Source organism: Panthera leo, chromosome A1 (genome assembly GCF_018350215.1).
Source record: "Panthera leo isolate Ple1 chromosome A1, P.leo_Ple1_pat1.1, whole genome shotgun sequence".
NCBI classification, from domain to species: Eukaryota; Metazoa; Chordata; class Mammalia; order Carnivora; family Felidae; genus Panthera; species Panthera leo.
In genome coordinates this window covers 92,285,325-92,305,137 of record NC_056679.1, presented here as the reverse complement: position 1 = coordinate 92,305,137, position 19,813 = coordinate 92,285,325, and the positions used below count along the sequence as shown (strand labels likewise).

General features: G+C 38.0%; 1 protein-coding gene across 9 annotated transcripts in view; it reads right to left on the bottom strand.

Annotated features, from left to right (window-relative positions):
- The window catches only part of YTHDC2 (YTH domain containing 2), a 96,335-nt gene extending 77,190 nt beyond the window's left edge, over positions 1-19,145 (bottom strand). For 8 of the 9 annotated variants that reach the window (XR_006200901.1, XR_006200900.1, XR_006200902.1 and 5 more), the window contains exons 1-7: positions 18,814-19,145; positions 17,547-17,637; positions 9,821-10,017; positions 8,303-8,502; positions 4,811-4,977; positions 4,191-4,293; positions 3,147-3,303 (exon numbers count right to left, since the gene is read on the bottom strand). Coding sequence is in view for 1 of the 9 variants with exons in the window: in XM_042933278.1 (XP_042789212.1) it covers positions 3,147-3,303; positions 4,191-4,293; positions 4,811-4,977; positions 8,303-8,502; positions 9,821-10,017; positions 17,547-17,637; positions 18,814-18,994 (1,096 nt within the window). In the remaining 8 variants the exon portion in view is untranslated. Of the gene's footprint in view, positions 1-3,146; positions 3,304-4,190; positions 4,294-4,810; positions 4,978-8,302; positions 8,503-9,820; positions 10,018-17,546; positions 17,638-18,813 lie in introns of those variants that run through there. The other variant, XR_006200910.1, reaches the window with a different exon arrangement.
- Between the last annotated feature and the right edge of the window lie 668 nt (positions 19,146-19,813).

The window sequence follows — 19,813 nt, the reverse complement described above, 5'->3', positions numbered from 1 at the left end:
TTCAAGAAACTAATTGGCGAAGCTAACTGGAACATGGCGGGAGATGGGGAGTAAAGAGGGGTTGTAGTTTGAGATGAGGCAGGAGAAACAGGTGAGCCTTATTAAGGATTTAGGTCTTCATCCTGAGGTAATGGTTATCCAAAGTTTAAGCTCAGCAGAGTGCTCAACATCCTCAGAATTCCAGGTCAGAAAAGACCACTCTGGCTGCAGTAGATAACACGGATTTAGAAGAGAGCAGAGGAGAAGCACCTGGATGGCTCAGTTGGTTAAGCATCGGACTTTGGCTCAGGTCATGATCTCATGGTTCGTGGGTTCAAGCCCCACATCAGGCTCTGCGCTGGCAGCTCAGAGCCCGGAGCCTGCTTTGGATTCTGTGTCTTCCTCTCTCTCTGCCCCTCCCCTGCTTATGTTCTCTCTCTCTGTCTCTATCTCTCTCTCTCTCTCTCTCTCTCTCTCTCAAAAATAAACAAATATTAAGGGGCACCTGGGTGGCTCAGTCAGTTGAGCGTCTGACTTTGGCTCAGGTCATGATCTCACAGCTCATGAATTCGAGCCCCACGTCAGGCTCTGCTGACAGCTCGGAGCCTGGAGCCTGCTTCAGATTCTGTGTCTCCCTCTCTCTCTTCCCCTAACCCACTCACATTCTGTCTCTGTCCCTCTCAAAAATAAATAAACATTAAAAATTTTTTTAAATAAAATAAATAAAAGAGAGCAGAGGAATGGGGGTGCCTGGTTGGCTCAGTTGGTTAGGCATCCAACTCTTGATTTTGGCTCAGGTCAATTATGACATCAAGCCCCGCATCTACGCTGACAGCATGGAGTGTGCTTGGTATTCTCTCTCTTCTCTGTCTGCCTTTCTCCCACTCTTTCTTGTGTGCATGCGTGCACTCTCTAGATAGATAGATAGATAGATAGATAGATAGATAGATAGATAAGAGAGCAGAGGGGATGGAAGAGACCAGGTTATCATCTGATAATTCAAGTAAAAGAGAACAATATTTGAATAAAACTGGTGATGATAAAAATGGACAAGAGACAGACTCCAGAGATAGGAAGCAAAATACACAAAACTCAGCATTAAATTGGATATGAAGGAATGATATGAAGGGTCAACCATGTTTCTTAGATGTCTGGCGCACAAAACCGGATAGATGATGAGGTCAATCTCAAAGGTAACAAGCAAAGCTAAAAGCAACAGACTGGCTGGTGGGAGCTGGGGTTTGGTTTTAGACATGTCAAATGTGAGGTGACAAAACGAGCTTTCAACTAGCAGATGTATAAGTTTTGTAAGAAAGACTGGTTTGTGATGTAGGTGATTAGCTTGATGGTATGATTAACTAAAACGGACAACACAGATTTTTTTTTTAATTTTTAACATTTATTTATTTTTGAGACAGGGAGAGACAGCATGAACGGTGGAGGGTCAGAGAGAGAGGGAGACACAGAATCTGAAACAGGCTCCAGGCTCTGAGCTGTCAGCACAGAGCCTGACGCGGGGCTCGAACTCACGGACGGCGAGATCATGACCTGAGCCGAAGTCGGATGCTTAACCAACTGAGCCACCCAAGCGCTCCAACACAGATTTTTGTAGAAGAGATTAAATATTTAGGTTGGGACATATTAGAAATGAGCTGCTTATAAGACATCAAAGCCCAAAGCTCTGGAGAACAGTTTGAATTAGAAACAAAGATTCAGGAAGCCCCCGGCTGGCTCAGTTGGTAGAGCATGGGACTCTTGATCTCAGGGGGTCATGAGTTCAAGCCCCACTCTGGGCATAAAGCTTACTTAAAGAAAATGTTCAAAATAAACAAAAAATAAACAGAAACAAAGATTCAGGGTCCATGAGTATAAAAAGAAAGTAGAAGCCACAGGCATGAATGAGAGCTTCCAGGGAAACTACCTGCGCATCTCTAGTACCTAGTAGAGTACAGCACACACCAGGAAAGAAGAGGAAAACAAAGGAAGGAAGAAGGAAGGGAAGATGAATGAGAAAGAAGGAAAAAAAAAAAAAAAGGATCAAGGGAATAATCCCAAAGAATACCAATATATAAGCACCATCCAAAAGAGAAGCCCACCAAGGAGACCATGAGGGTACAAGTGCTAATGCAGAATTAGGAGACAGTGTTGTCAAATAAATTCTGGGATGTGAGCATTTCACACACAAAAAAGAGGGGCCAACCATGAGAAATATGGAAAATTTAAGTAAGATTTTTGTGTAAAATTTAAATAGCAGGCTTGGCAATTATATCAGTATCAAAACAATACTGGTAACAATACATGAGTGAACAGCCCCATACACTACAGAAATATAAATCATTTCAACTCTTTGAAAAAGTAAAATGGCAAAAGCTGTCAAAATTAAAAACAGATACACTCTTTTACTCAACAATTGTACTTTCAGGAATCTATCCCTAGAAATAAGAGCACCAGTATATAAGGATATACATACAGGATGTTTATTATAACACTGTTTATGGAGGGGGGATGAGCAGAGTCTAGAACCAATCTGAGTGTTCAAAAATAAATGGTTAAATAAATCATGATACATTCATATTATGAAATATTAAAATAGCTGCTTAGGGGCTCCTGGGTGGTTCAGTCGGTTAAGCGTCTGACTCTTGGTTTCAGCTCAAGTCATGACCTCACGGTTTGTAAGTTCGAGCCCTGCATCATGCTCTGTGCTGACAGCATGGAGCCTGCTGGGGATCCTCTGTCTCCCTCAACCCCTACACCTCCCCTGCTCACTCGCTCTCTCAAAATAAATAAACGTTTTTTTTAAATAAAAAAATCATATTAAAAAAAAGTACACAGGAAGTAAACACAGGAGTGTAGACTGCTCTTTTCAAGGAGTCTAGCAATAAAGGGGAAGCTGTAGGACAGAATTTAAGGAGGATACAGGACCACAATAAAGCACATTTCCTTTTAAGAATGAAAAACTGTCTCACAACACAATATCAACGAGTATAGGTGGAAAAGGAGAGGATGGAAATATATACAGATGAATGATTAGGAGGCAGGTCTCAGAAAAAACAGAAATGGATGCACTCTACTTCAGAACATTCCCCAATTCCTATTACAATAAATATAATCATGCCAAAAGTATACTTTCATTAAAATCCTAGAAGAAATCTGACAATTTAACTTACTATAGATCACTGGACAACTTCCAAAATATCTTATAAAAAGATTTACATCCAAGGCGGCACTAGAAAGAATAAGTTTCAAAGTTGGGTGCTTTTGCAACAGATCTCTTAACTTTGTAAGTAAAAAATCACTAAATCGATCCCTTTCATGTACTTCGTCCTGCAGTAAACAAAAAATAAAACCATGGAATAGTTAAAACATTATGGATGACTAAGCCTTTAAAATTATGGGGCTGCTGGGTTTTATAGTAATTCAAATTAAATGTGAACAAGGCCAATTGGTACTCGTGAAAGTGTTGTATTATGGACAATTCAGAAATAATCAGACATTAACAACCAACTGAAACAAAGCACTGCCTCTTAATATAAAAGACATACAAACTACAACAAATTCAGAATTAGTGGAGTCTAATTTAACATACTTTTGATAAATATACAATCTATTTAAACATGCTTCAATTAGCATCAGGGTACAAGTGCGCCCTTTGGTTTGAATGAACAAAACTAATAAGTTTTCTAAAGCTGCTTATTGCAAGCTTCTAAAACTTAATCTAATTGTTTTCTGACACAAACTGGATAAAAGCTTACAACTTTTTAATAAGGTGGTAATTCATCTACTTCATCAACAGCTACTTAATTTAGCAGCTTAACTATGAAGTTAAAGGACTATAAAGCGAGGACTGGGAAATACATATTAGCCAAAGGTGGAATCAGATGACTAAGCAGAGAGAGAAAAAAAAGAAAATTTTCACCCCATTCTGAGGAACACTAAGTAGTTGTATCATTTTCACATATAAAAAGCACTTTTTGAAAATCTACCTATACATTTAATTTGCCCTCATAAAACCTAATGGTAAGAATTCTTTACTTAATACAAGTAAAATTTATTTCTAATAATTACAGGCAATAAAAAGTAACTTCATTATAATACCTGTTCAAAAAAAAACTGGCTTTCACCCCTATTCTATTCTAAAAATATAATTAATTACATATTCAAATTCTTAAGCAATCTGAGCTGTATACGGCAAAACTCAGCAATATTCTTACCACAATAACATGTGTCACAGTCGACAATGTACTATCTCCCGCCATCAATGTACGAAGCAATACCCCATTAGTGCAAAATGTCAGAAGTGTCTTTGGAGAAACCCTTTTTAAAAAAAAAAAACAAAAATAAAGCACACAATTACAACTCATAAATGTAATTAAAACATGGTTACATTAAATGCTAATCTCATATGTAAGTTTTATAAATGTTAAAGTTACTAATATAGCATAGCAGTTTGTATGCTTTATTAGCCAAGTTATTGAAATATGTATTTTATACCTGACGAACTCACAAAATTTTTATTACTAACAGCCTTTTATTAATTATTTTAAGAAACCATTAAATAGATTTTTTTTTTAAAAAAACCTTAAGGAGGCAAAATAACTTGTATTCGATCATAAATCCCCCTATGAAATGTGATTTTTATCCATGGCCCAAACTCTTTCTTCAACTATGTATTCAAAACCTTATGAAGTTCAGACATGACCTCAACATCCTATCAAAGACTTACTTGGAGCAAAATGATCATCTAACTTTTCGACTAACATAGTCCCTATTTAATGACATATAAACATTAATCTTTTCTAAGAATGCTAGGCTACAGGAGAACCATGGTTACCTGCTTTCTAATCGGATCTGATATCCAATCGTTTGACCAATCCTTTCTCTTCTCTCTGCAGCAACTCTTTCAGCCACAGCAATAGCTGCTAACCTTCTTGGCTGGGTACAAAATATACGGCAGGGGATACCATTTTTAAAGCAATCATCTAAAAGGAACTGAGGAATCTGAAATGAAAGTTTTAAAGTACTATAAAATGACATGACTATATACCCAGAAAGTCCAAGTCAATCACAACTGAAAAACTACTAGAATTAGAAAAGTTTGGTAACGTGTCCAAATAATCATAAAATCAACAACTTTTATGTAACTCTTAACAATCAGCTAGAAAATGTAATTTTCAAAGATCTGATTCACAAGAGAAACTAAAATGAAAATACTAAAAACAAATTCATACAAGGGCACTCAGTTGGTTAAGCATCTGACTCTTGGTTTCAGTTCAGGTCATGATCTCACAGTACCTGGGATCGAGCCCCACCTCAGGCTCTTGTGCTGACAGCAAGGCGCCTGCTTGGGATTCTATCTCTATCTCTGCCTCTCCCCTGCTCACTCTCTCAAATAAATAAATAAACTTTAAAAAAAATTTTGTAAAAAAACCAAATTCACAGAGAAATAAGGCTTGCACAAAAACAAATTCCACAAATATAAAATACAACTAAAAAACACTAACTGAATAAATAGGACACAATCTTGAATAGAAATAATCAATACTTCAAAAATGTCAATTCTATCCAAATTATTCTATAAAGTCAATGAAACAACAATCAAAATTCCACTGGAATTTTTTTAAATAGTGAAAAGCATAAAGAAAACAAAAATAGCCTAATACTGGGATGTACATGTCAGAAGGACTTAAAAAGTAAGTCTTTCTTACCGTACCACTACCAGTATTCTCCAAAAAAGTAACTACTATTGGGGCGCCTGGGTGGTTCAGTCAGTTAAGCATCTGACTTTGGCTCCAGTCATGATCTCACATTTCGTAAGTTCAAGTCCCGCATCAGGCTCTGTACTGACAACTCAGAGCCTGAAGCCTACTTCAGATTCTGTGTCTCCCTCTCTCTCTGCCCCTTCCCCACTCACGTTCTCTCTCTCCCTCCCTCTCTCTCTTTCAAAAATAACTATTTTTAAAAAATAACTACTACTTCTTATGAACTGTTTCAGGGAAAAAGTGTTTACACAATTTAGAATATTTGTGTATATTAACAGGCTTTTATTCACACAAAGCGATTACCGTACTTAATGTTTATAAAATTTGCAGATTTCACTTAATACTCAGATCTACCTAATCCATTCTAATAGCTGAATATTCCATCCTAGGGATGTGCTATAATTTAACAAATATCATGTTAAATAATTTCTAGTTTTTTTAAGTTACTGATATTACTGCTTGCTATTATAAAAACTGCTGCAGTGAATATCTATCTTCACAAACTTTTATAAAGACATATATGCAGGGGCACCTAGATGGCTCAGTCGGTTAAGCGTCCAACTTTGGCTAAGGTCATGATCTCATGATTTGTGGCTCAAGCTCCACACTGGGCTCTGTGCTGACAGTTCAGAGCCTGGAGCCTGCTTTGGATTCTGTCTGTCTGTCTGTCTCTCTCTCTCTATCTCTCTGCCCCTCCCCTGCTCGTGATCTCTCTCTCTCTCAAAAATGAATATTAAAAAAAAAAGGTGTGTGTGTGTGTGTGTGTGTGTGCACACACACACACACACACACAGGTCAGATGAAAGAGCATGTAAATGTTTTAAGGTGGGTTTTGTTTGTTTGTTTGTTTGTTTTAGAGAGAGCAGGGGAGAGGGGCAGAGGGAGAGAGAGAGAGAGACCCAAGCTGACTCCATGCTCAGCACAGAGCCCAACACAGGGCTAGATCCCATGACCCCAGGATTATTACCTGAGCTGAAATCAAGAGTCAGATACTAAACCAACTGAGCCACCCAGCCACCCCAAGAGTATGTAAATTTAAATTGGAGAGAAGTATTATCAAATCGCCCTCCAAAACAATTTATACCCTGCCCATAAAGCAGAAGATGCTGCTTTCCCAACACCTATGCAAATATGTATCGTTAATGTTTTAGTTTCTGCCCCTCTGATAGTTGAAAAATATAATCATTGTTTTGATTTCATTTAACTGTAAGTGAGAGAGAGAGCATCATTTCATGCATGTTTCAGCCTCTAGGATTTTTTTAAACTTGACTAGTTTATACAGAAGCATAAATGAACACAAATAGGAAATATTTAAGGAAATAATTTTCTCTTAGGAAATATTTAAGAAGAGAAGATAATAAACTGGAATATCATGCTACATACTGTAAAACGACAAAAAGCAAAAAAGAGGGATCCTGGTGCAAAAATAATTAAAGACAGATAACAAAAATTCCAGAAATAGACCCAAGTACTATAGAAACTTCGTTTGATCAAAAGTGCTACCTTAAGTGAGGGGGGAAAAGATAATTAAATAAAAATTATATCGGAACAACTAGATATTAACATGAACAAAACAGTAAGATGGATTCCTACCTGACATGATATTATAAATTCCAGATGGATTTTTAAAACTATAAATACAAAAATACTAGAATAAAGTATTTATAGGAAAATGTTTTTTAATCTTGGGATAGGAAATGCCTTTCTCAGCATGGCTCAAAGCCCTAAAAAAAAGATTGACAGATGTGACTAAATAAATAATTAGTAAAGCTAATACACAAGATACCATAAAGTAAAGCTACAGAGCAAACAAAAAACTGAGAGAAATCATTTTTAGGATATCTAACATAACAGGCATGTAGGCATAATATTTAAAACACCACTAAATACTTTTCTGGTTATAAACACGGTCTTCTCTACCTCAGCTGAAAACCCAGACTCAGAAGGCCTCAATCCCTGCCTCCCTATTCCCAGAAAAGCCAAAGCTAACTATGTAGGAGGCTTTTTCAGAGGAGAAGACGACTTTGTCTTCCCAGAAGATAAACCCTCTACTTTCCTTTATGAGGCAGATAGCAACCCCAAACCACAGACAGGTTGGGACCTGCGCAGGCCTCAATGTCTACAGTCAACTTTATATTAACGTTTGGTATTATTAATATTGCTGTTAGTTTAACTCCTATGCACAAAACACTGACAGGCACTTTATAGACCTCTCTAAAAGTCATGGTGAACGGGAGCAAGTATTAGCTCCATTTTACAAATGAGGGCTCCCGCTCACAGAGGTTAACAAGACTAGCCCAGTCCATATTCCTTTCATGAGGCCAAACCACATCCCCGCTTCTATTTAAATGGAGGCCCAAGGTGCTAGTTTAAAAATATTTTAAAACATTTCCTTTCTACCAATTCTCAAAACACACTCCCAGTAACAATTTATTTTTGAAATAAACATTAAAGTACCCAAAGGGGGTTGTTTTTGTTAAAATACATGTAGTATAAATTTGTTATAAAACTGCCATGTGGAAAAAAATATTTTTTCTTCCATAAACAACAAAGAAGAAACCAACCTGTGTAGTCTTTCCAGACCCAGTTTCTCCTACGATCAAAACTACTTTATTTTCTTTAATTATTTTAACAATTTCTTCTTGTTTCTCAAACACTGGCAGAGACTGCCTGAAAGAATCAAATTCAGATTCTCCTCTTTTCACTGGAATCTGAGGTATGCCATTGTTGAGTCGCCCACTCGTTTTGCTCATTTCCCGGTTTTCTTTGAAAATGAACAAAAAACAAAAACATTTATGATCAACATTTTTTAAAAAACATTACACACAAAGATAAGTAATTTCTCTCTTCAGTCTGTATAAAGTTAGCAAGCAATAGCTTAGTGTTGTACTCTATGCTTAATATTCTTTAAAAAATAAGTTATAAATTTCAGTAGTAATTAGAAAGCAAATTTCTAAAAGTATTTCTCATGCATAACATTTACAAACAAAAATCAATCACTCCATACCCATTAAAAATAAAACGTGATTCTGATATCCTAAAACAGTTTTCAGGCTTGCTTCTATCAATAATTACACACAAAAAATTAAAATTTTGTAAGTAGGTAACAATGTGCATTATTTATAAAGTCTGTTACGTACAATATGAAAACACGTTATGAAAAGAAAAATATTCTCTGTGTTTAAAGCTAACTATGTAAGATTTATGTGAACAGATAGAATGATATGTGTAAACATAAAGTCCTAATGCTTAACAAATTTCCTAATTGAGAATTTTTGCCAACAGCTACATTTAATTAATAAGACAAGAATAAAAAAGCATAATGTTTTATATTCTTCACATAATTCAAAACATTTTTGTGTGCATGTATTTAAAACTTAATTCCCTCGCTATCTAAGACCATGTGTTTGCTACACTCTGCAAACCTACTCCAACAGACGATGGAAATTATGGAATCTGTTGCTTTAGGTTATTAATGGTTTTCTCACTAGGAAGTTATTTTTCCAAATAATAAAATTACAGCTTCATTCTATAACCTAAATGTATCATTTATCTAGCTTTCAGCAAGTTAGTGTAATGAAGACTCTGTCCTCTTACCAGAAGCTAAAGCCCCAGTTCAAAATCGCACTCATTAGCGTGCCTCGGCAACGTTAATACAGCAAAGTCCAGACCTTGGAGCCAAATCCCAGCTCTGCAGTTTATGGGCTGGTTGAGTAGCCTTCAACAAATTATTTTACTGCTCTGCACCCCAGTCTACTCACCCTTGAAATAGAGGAAATTCTTACCTTGGGAGGGTTGCTATGAGGCCCTCTATAAAGAGTTTAGTATCCTGCCTAGCACACAATAAGTGCTCCAAAAATGATAGCTATTACTGTGACACTTAAAGATTTGTCTAACTTCATGACATGCCTTAACACTGCATTTCATTCCCAAATTTTCACAGTTCTTCATCATTTCTAACAGACTATTCAAACTGAGAAATCTTACTGCATCTTAGTGTTTTTTTTAATTAATTTAAAATGGAAAAAGAACAGTCATCAATTAATAGGATAAACAAGGAAGCTCCCACAGAAAATACATACCAGCTTCAACTGCAAACACATTTCCTCTTTCTGTTTTAGGCAGAAGTTCAGTACGCTCTTTATTGGTGACAGGAAATCTTTGAATTAGGCTCCTAACAGCATGTTTTGTATTATGAGTCAAATTACAGGTCATCATTGCATGAGCTGTTTCTGATCCATCTTTCTTCTTCACAGTTAGGTATCTATTTGCTCCCTTTCTGAATATTAATAAAAATCATTTATTTACTATATATAGTCAATTGGTTCACATATGATGTATGCCTACTTAGGCAACACGTCTTAAGCAAAACATTGGAAAAAATCAAAATGCTTTGTGAGAAGATGCTGAAAATCCCCAAAAATTCAATAAGGAGGGGTTTGGTGCTGAAGTGGCCAAAAGACCATTTTCAATTAAAGTTTCAAAATGCTACCAATCCAGTTTTTAAACTGCAAAAATGGCTTACTTACCCACAAATGTTAAAGTCTAGTCTTAGCAGACTTCATGGTGGATGAAACATCACCAGTTAATATATGCTGGAAGCATACAGAGGGAGAAAACCAATCTGTTGAACAACAGAATCTAAAAATGATCATTAAAAAGTTATGGTTCACTGTCCAGACTAATATATCCCACTGAACGTTTCCATAGTATGCTGGTAATGTCACATCCCATGAAAACCTGTTAAAAGAACCAAGCTTAGTGGTTGGACCAAAAAAGCATAAATCAACATTACTGATAAGTATTTTTATATGCATATGGGGAGAAAAAAACAAATTTTTCAAAGCTTCTGGCTCTAGCCTTCAGTTATAAGGTAATGGTGATTTATAACAGTTCTCAAATGATTTGATGTAGGTATATTTATTTCTTCAACTGATCCAGACTGACAATGTCTTTTTTGACTTTTGTAGCTTCTAGAGTACTAGGTATAATGTTAGACACACAGGAAGTCCTCAAATGTGTTTTGAATGGTTTAATAATGCATGTCTATAATCCAGTACGATATAGTACTAGAAAAGAGCGCAAGCTCTAAAAGCATACCAACCTGGGTTTGAATCCTAGCTCTACCACTTAGTAGTTGTTGGGACCATAAGCAAATTATTTAACAGCTCTGAGCCTACGATAATAATAATACCTGCCTCAAATGATTATTCATATGATTAAATAAGATAATGCATGTTAAGGGAAAACATCTGTTAATGTTTGAGTAAGTTGAGCAGAATAAGCATTAAATGAATTAAAGCTGTTATTATAGTTTTAGTCTGGGAAAAAAAAAAATCACTTATTTTTAAAAAGTTACCCAAAATACTTCATAAAAGGTTCTATCATTTGTTAATGTCACTATTATATTACAGAAATGAGCAACAAAGCCACAAATACAATGGTAAGTATATGTACAGTTTTTCTAATTTTCATTAGATTTAAAATTTTCAACAAAATCTTCACCGTAAAAATAACATAAAACTGGAGATTAACCTATACAGTTTTAGCTCTCTAAGACTTCTTAAGTGAGGCTTTTGATTTACCAAGGTTTTTAATTTCTGGAAACGTTTTATGGAATGCTTTAATGGATTATAAGCTTTCGGTGCTGTCATCTGCTTTTTAAAAAGTGTTTAGTCATCTTGAAATTATGGGATAAAAATGAAGTAACTAAATTTAACCTGATCTAGGAATTCCAGTTATTTCCATGGTAAATGACAATTGCTGGATTCTAAAAGATGATCTCTGTAGTAGGTTCTTTTCTATGGACCTTTCTGAAAATTCAGCACAGTCGTTATAGACTTAATCATCCATTCCCCATTTACTTCATAAAAATTTTAACTACAGAGGGCTGGAAGTGTGCTGGGATGATCACTAGAGCAAGACTCGGAAGGCTTGTGTTCACCTAGTAAAAAATCTTTCAACTAACTAGCTGTGTGATCAAAAACCATTTTATCTCTCTGACACTGTATACAACTTAATTCAAAAATCTCTACTATTTCTGTCAGTTCCAAGATGCTTTAATTTTCTTGGAAGTTGTCTTGGGAAAGCTATGCTATATTTCACCTGTAACTAATTTTATTCCATTCATTCAATCAATCATTAATCATATATTAAGCCCCTATTCTATGCCAGGTGCTATGCTAGAAGCCGGGATTACAGTTAAGTAAAACATACTCTCCTCAATAAGCTCACAACTAAAATCAGTCAGATTCAAACGTTCCTAACAGAGGCTGCCTACTAAGAATACATCATTTATGTACAAAAAGAACCCAAACTAAGCATGTGTGAGTACTCAACCATTACCATTCAAAATGTACTGAATTCACTTTGAACATAGGTGAGGGGGCAGAAAGGTATTATCAACTTGGTAGTTTTCATGTTTTAGTAAAAGATTCTACTTGTAGCTCTCAGTGCTCATTCCTACCATATTTAGCTCCACGGTGACACTGATAAATGATAAAAAGATGAGTGAAATGTTTGGTAAAATATTTGCATCGTTGTTTTGAGGATGAAAACATTCAATCTAGCAGAGATTTGTCCTACTATGTAAACACGCTGAGGTCTCATTTTGCTTTCATCCCAAATTGGCACTACTCTTTGAACAAAACCATTAAGGGACTCCTTTTCAGGGGCACCTGGGTGGTTCAGTCGGTTGAGCGTCCGACTTCGGCTCAGGTCATGATCTCACCACTTGTAAGTTCAAGCCCCGCATCCGGCTCTGTGCTGACAGCTCAGAGCCTGGAGCCTCTTTAGATTCTGTGTTTTACTCTTTGCCCCTCCCCTGCTCATACTCTGTCTCTCAAGAAAATAAATAAACATTAAAAAAAATAATAAAAAAAAAAAGAGAGACTCCTTTTCAAAGCAAAGTTAACTAGAAACTAGCCGCATAATGTGGAAGAGATGCTAAATACATTAATGCCACAATAATTTTTTCAAATAATGAAATGTAAGCTCCATATGCAATTTTTAACATAAAAGTAAATGTGCTAAAATTATAGGCATGAACATCATAGTATCTAACTTTCAAAGTGTGAAAGTAATCAATACATGCTATAATTAAGTTTTGGCTTCCTTTTAAGGAAAAATAACTCATCAAATTTGATGTAATTTTAATATTAATCAATTTATCAATTTACACAGTATGTTACTCAACACTTAACTCAAATACCACCCTATGCCTTATTATTCTCCACTCTCCAAATCCATAGACACTTTAAAAAATCAGCTAAGGAGCCAAAATCTGAAATGACTTAAAAAGTTCACAACCACCAAGGACCTAATCTCTCAAAAAATAATACATATTTGTATGATGCTTTGCAAATGTGTAATTTCCTATTTCCTTAGTTTATACTTCCATTATGCAGAAAGATGCAAAGACCTAACTCCAAACCATTTTCTTCCTCATACTGTAATACAGAATTGCAGATTTATTAAAGTCTATTATCATCCTAATTTGTACTTTATTTTATGACCATGTGGAAATTAATAAACCAACCAGTTAGCTTTGTCCCTAAACAAAGCTGCTCTCATATCATGGACACTATAATTGTGGTACATTTGTTCATTCTGTGACTTTGGACTATAAGCAACTTAAAGATGAGACCTATCTAATAATTCGATTTTAACTGCTCACTGCTCCTAGGACATCACCATGAACTCACTGTAAACATCAAAAACTAAACATTAACTATATTCAAATCCTGGCTCTGCCACTCACTAGCCATGTGACCTTGGGGAAAATCACTTAACCTCTCCAACGCTGAACTGTCCCATCTGTTATACAGGTACCAGACATTATTAATAGAATCTACTGGTTAAGACTATTGTGAGGATTAAATAACCTACTTAGGGGCGCCTGAGTGGCTCAGTTGGTTAAGCGTCCAACATTGGCTCAGGTCATGATCTCAGTTTGGGAGTTTGAGCCCGTGTAGGGCTCTATGCTAATAGCTCAGAGCCTGGAGCCTGCTTCGGATTCTGTGTCTCCTTCTCTCTCTGACCCTCCCCAGCATACACTCTGTGTCTCTTTCCCTCTCTCAAAAGTAAATAAACATTAAAAAAAAAAAAATTTTTTTTTAAGTTAAGGGCCATGACCAAAGCTAGAGAACCAGGTAGTAAGAGACTAGGAGTCAAATCCAGGTTTCCTGCCTTTTCCTCCACAGGCTCTCTCTCAAATACATATTAAGGAACCATGATGCCAGGTACAAAAGAAAAAAAAAAAAAAGGCAGAAAAACTATCTTATTAAGTTAATGAAGTTATGCTAGGCACTGGGGGAAGAAAGAAAAAAAAAAAAACGTTTACTCAAAATTGAACAGAAAAAGCCATGAAAATATAAGTCACGTACACATTCTCATGCAAATAAAAAGAAAGAACGTGTAAGAAGTTCTTCATACATATGAAAACAAGTAAAGGCATTTGAAAATCACAAGGAACACTAGATAAACACTATACTACCTTTAATCAATGATAAATTGGGGAGGGAAAGCACTAAGAAATATCCTAAGAGGGCTTGCAGAGCACTAGGAATAGGAACTATGGACTAGATAAGAAGGCAGGGTTGCCTTGTTTCCCTTAGCATCTTTTTTCCTCTCTCTGTCTCTTCAGTGTTTTCTCACCCACCTTTTCTTGTTCTGATAGCTTCTATCTTGCTCTCTACCTTTCCCCAGGTTTCTCCATTCTGGATCATCCCTTAAACAGTTATGCTACTGAACAAAAACAGAGGTAGACTATTCCAATGGACTTCTTTACTAAGAGTAATTTCTTTTTCTTTTCTTTTTTTTAAGTAGGCTCCATACCCAGCACAGAGTCCCACACAGGGCTTGAACTCACAACCCTGAGATCAAGACCTGAGCTGAGATCAAGAGTCAGACACTTAACCGACTGAGTCACCCAAGCACCCCTCTAAGAGTAATTTCTAATGGTCATTTCGAAGTTAACTATTTATAATTCAAAACCAGTTTAGGGGCACCTGGGTGGCTCAGTCAGTTAAATGGCCGACTTCGGCTCAGGTCATGATCTTGCGGTCCGTGAGTTCGAGCCCCGCGTCGGACTCTGTGCTGACAGCTCGGAGCCTGGAGCCTGTTTCAGATTCTGTGTCTCCCTCTCTCTGACCCTCCCCCGTTCATGCTCTGTCTCTCTCTGTCTCAAAAATAAATAAACGTTAAAAAAAAAATTTAAAAAAAAAGTTTAACCATAGAAATGATATAGCTGCTTTACAACAGACATTTGTTAAGACAGACCTGAAACCTCTAAAAGCAACTTTTTTTTAATATTTTTTTTAATGTTTGTATATTTTGAGAGAGAGACACAGAGAATAAGCAGGGGAGGGACAGAGAGAGCAGGAGATACAGAATTCCAAGCAGGCTCCAGGCTCTGAGCTGTCAGCACAGAGCCCAATGCGGGGCCGAACCCCCAAACTGTGAGATCATGACCTGAGTGGAAGTCGGATGTTCAGCCAACTGACTGAGCCACCCAGGCACCCCTCGTATCTGCAACTCTTCAACCCAAACAACAATGAAAACTGGAAGATCTTTCTAAGTTTGCAATGTGAAAATTAATAAAAGGAAACCTCATTAAAGTGGACTGGGGATGCTAGAAGAGGAGGCTGGTAGGGAAAGCCAAACCACTCATGTCAATTACAGGAAAAATTGTCAATTACAGACCCAACAGAAGACTCCTCCAGAGGAAAGTAGATTCAATTACAAGCCCCAACAGGAAAAGATGTACACTGCATCTTCTACAAGAAATCAACCACCCCAGCAACCCAGCCAATTGAGAAACCAACATCACCCTGAATTTCTTGCTTCTCTCCAATAGACTTTTGTTCAAAACAACCCCTCCCAACTTCCTCCTTCTTCTCCATAAAATAATGTTCCTCTCTTCTGTTTGTTGGACTTTCGGATGGTTTTGTACACTAGCCTGCTTGTCCCACGTGGCAACTCTCTACTTCCAAAGAAACCCATCTTCTGCTGGTAAAATAACTGCCGGTTTTAAAGTTGACAGCAACAACTTCAGTTGGTATCAAAACCTGATTACATTGACAGGCTGTTTCCAGTATTTATCTTACTGTGAACAGCCTATATTTTTCGGCAGAAATATTGTGATTAAAGGTGATGCCTGCACCTTACGAGGAGTTATGACATAACATACTGCAAAAAAATCCTAAAATGTTCCTAAAATCTGAATCTCAAAATCTACTTAGTCCAGGTATTCTTGGATAAAGGATTATGGCCCTGTACTCTTTTCATTTTCAAGTGCTGTATTTAACCTACACAGAGGACTATGCTATGGGCATGATTGAAACCTAACCATTGCTTTGCACACTGGCCTTAGTAATGTTCAAAAGGCACATTCACCCCATTTGCAACTATGTGGATGGTACTAGAGGGTATTATGCTAAGCGAAATTAGCCAGTCAGAGAAAGACAAATACCATATGACTTCACTCCTATGAGGCCTTTAAGATAGAAAACAGATGAACAGAAGGGAAGGGAAGGAAAAATATAAACACAGGGAGGGGGACAAAACATAAGAGACTCTTAAATACAGAGAACAAACAGGGTTACTAGGGAGGTTGTGGGAGGGGGGATGGGCTAAATGGGTAAGGGGCATTAAGGAATCTACTCCTGAAATGACTGCTGCACTACATGCTAACTAACTTGGATGTAAATTAAAAAAATAAATTAAATTAAAAATAAATAAATAAAAGCTGAAACACAGAAACAAAAAACAAACAAACAAAAGGCACATTCACCTAAGCTAAATCCCGTGTCACTCAGTAATGTATCACTGTGGGCATTCAAATACCAGACATTCCTACACCAAATACTTTCATCTTAAGACATTCCTGTTGTTTATTAATATATTAACCTAACAGTCATTTTTTTTCTCTCTTCTTAACCTAAACCCTGGTAAGCTGAAATTTGATCTTCCTCTCCCCCTCTCGGTGGCTCTTAACCAGACACAATTTTGCTCCCCAGAACATTCTGGCAATGTCTAGAGGCATTTCTGGTTGTTAAAACTGTGGGTGGAGGTGTTCCTGGCACATATCAATATGGTTAGATATACTTCTAAATATCCTACGATACACAAGACAGCCTTCCACAATAAAGAATTATCCAGTCTAAAATGTTCATAGTGACAATACCAAGAAACTCTGCTATATATCAACCCCACCATCCTTATTCCCAAAATGAAATCATTCCACATAATTTTAGAGTTCTTCAATTTGGATGGTTCAAGTGACTTTTTCCCCCCTACAGATGAGGGACTCTGAAAAAAATATACTGTTTCTTCCTGGTCCATTCTATTTAATCATTTCTAATCATAAGATTCTTAAGTTGGTAGGAAAGAAAACGATTATGTATTCTAAAGTTACCACTACAGTATGGTAACCTTAAAAGAAATAGTTCTGTAAATAATTGTACTTACTATCTTTAGTCCATCCACTCTTTTTAAAAAATGAGACTTAGTTTCTATGAAAAAAGAAAACATCCTCCTCAAGCAAGCAACTTCATCTTTTAAGCTATTTTTCTTACATCTTAAATTTTATTTATTTATTTATTTATTTATTTAATCTCTAAGGGAAAACAAAAGAGGGAAGGATAAGAGGAAAAGGAAAAAGCTGAGTTTGGTACAGACATGAATCAGTTTATCTACATACAGTATAATTAAGAATGTGAATCTAAAACAGTAATAACTACTTCAAGAGAAACACTTCTCTTTTTTTGGCAAATAATTCTTTTTAAATAAGAAAAACTATCAGCTTACCCTTTACTTTTAGAAACCAAACCAAGAGACTGACTCAATCGATGAATAAAGGCTCTTTCAGTACTGGTCAAAGAGGAAGGAAATTCCATTTCTACATGAAAAAAAAGAAAAAAAAAAACACAAAGTACCATTTGGGAATATACAATTTTCTTTCAAGGTACTTCAATATAGACACATAAATGTAAAATATGAAAAAAATCATACAAATAATCAAATTTATAGGTTACGTGAAAAGTAGATATTAATTCAAGAACTACTAAATGTCTGCCAGAATTGTGATATTAGTAAAAATTACAGAAACATATGATAGAAGGCTCTAATGTTCACCAAAGATTACTCTTATTTGGGCTGGAATCTTCAATTGGTACGATGACTGAACATATTTTACTCTTTTAACTTAAGTCCTTACTGGCTTCATTAACAAAAGGCTCACTTCCTTCCATGATGAAGTATGCTCAAGCATTATGAATGCTCAACGTCAAACTCCACATGGTCTTGCTTTCAAAACGGTACAGACTTATCTCAGACTGGATTTGTTGTTAAACACTATTGCTGAGGCTCTGTGTAATGTAAGTTCACTCTGTCCAGGTCATTGCCTGTTCAGGACCGTAAACTCCGGGTTAACGAACGGGTACCCTATTTAGGCCAGCAAACCGGACTGGGCACTCAATATGCTGTACTGATGACCGCGGGTCGGCTGCCCGTTCTGCACTGCGTGACCCAGGACGAGCAGCCTTCTAACCCTAAGAGGTGTGAGAAACGTTTCATCTACCAAAGTCTGATTGTTTTTAAGTGTTTAAGGGTGATGCTATCGGGATGTAAACAATGCACTACGTGTTCCCAATGCATTTATTTGCCTGATTTCCTTCTCTTCTACTTCTGTAGCTTAAACATGCCTCCGCTAAGGCTGCCACAATTTCCTTTAAAAAAAAAAAAAAAAAGTAGGGGCTCACCAATACCTAAAAGCTGTGGCTAAGCCGCCCCAGGCTGCCTACAGGCCTCTCTCTGGGGAAAGAAACGCCCCCTGTAAAGGAGCAACCCGACTCTTTTCACCTGATTAATGCCGGGCAAGTGCCTTCACCCTGCAGACGCGCAGGACGCCGCGCATCCCACAGAGGGCCACCAAGCGTGGCCCCCGGCCGCCGTGGGGGCCGGGACGGGGGACGGCCCGGGTCTGCCCTCCCACCTCTGAGGCAGCCCCTTCACTCTGTAGGCCCGGGCTTGGGGGAGGCGGGGCAGCCGGCGGGGTCCCTGTCAGGAACCTCACCTCTCTGGTCCCCGTAGCGGAAGCGCTCCAGAGCGATATTGACTGCGATCTTCACCTCCTCGTCTATACGAATGTCCTTCAGCCCCTTTGCCCGGCCTCCGCCCCCAGGACCGCACGGAGCGGGGCCGCCCCCGCCGCCAGGCGCGGGCGGCCGCGGGGAGACGCTGCTCGGCCTGGACATGGCCCTGAAAAGTTCTCCCCTCGGGGGAGCGGCCAGGCCTGCCGGCTGACGGTCAATGACAGGCGCAGAAGGCCACCGCCGGGACTGGACCGCTCCGCAGACTGTCTGCGCTGGGCCGGGGTCACCAGAGACCCCACCCCTACCCCCTACCCCGTCACCACAACAGCAGAGGAGGAGCCGGCGCCGCTGAAGCCCAGGCGAGGCCGGCAGCGCGGGCGTGATGACGTCACCGGGGCCGCAGGCGCCGGTGACCTCAGCGCGTCCGCTTCCCCGCTGCACCAGGCCAATCTCGGTTTTCTCTGTCTTCCCGCGTGCCCACCCACAGGTCCCCCGCACCAAGGGGCTCTCGTGCAGCCTTTTATTCACTGACTCATTCTTTCCTTAAATCCTTTTTTAATTCATTCCGTGAGCAGGTGTGCGCTCCCACCGTGTTCCGACAGGCACTACGCTAAGCCCAAGGCGTACGTTGGGGCCCGGACAGACGTGGTTCCTGCCCGTATAGAACTCACATTCTAGTGGGGGTCACGTTGCCAGATTTAGCTCATAAAAATGCAGGCTGCCCAGTCTGTTAGCATTTCAGGTGACGAATAGTTTTTTTAGTATTCGAATTTCCCATGCAATATTTGGGAACACCTATAGTAAAAATAAGTTATTCTACCTGAAATGCAGTTTTAACAGAAGGCTCGTATTTTATGTGACCATCCTAAATGAGAATGACAGACAATAAACAAGTACATGGTTAGATGATAGTTATAAGTGTTAGTTGAGATGATGGAATAGGAAGGTGGAACCCTTTATTTTGGAAGGTCAAAGATTGTG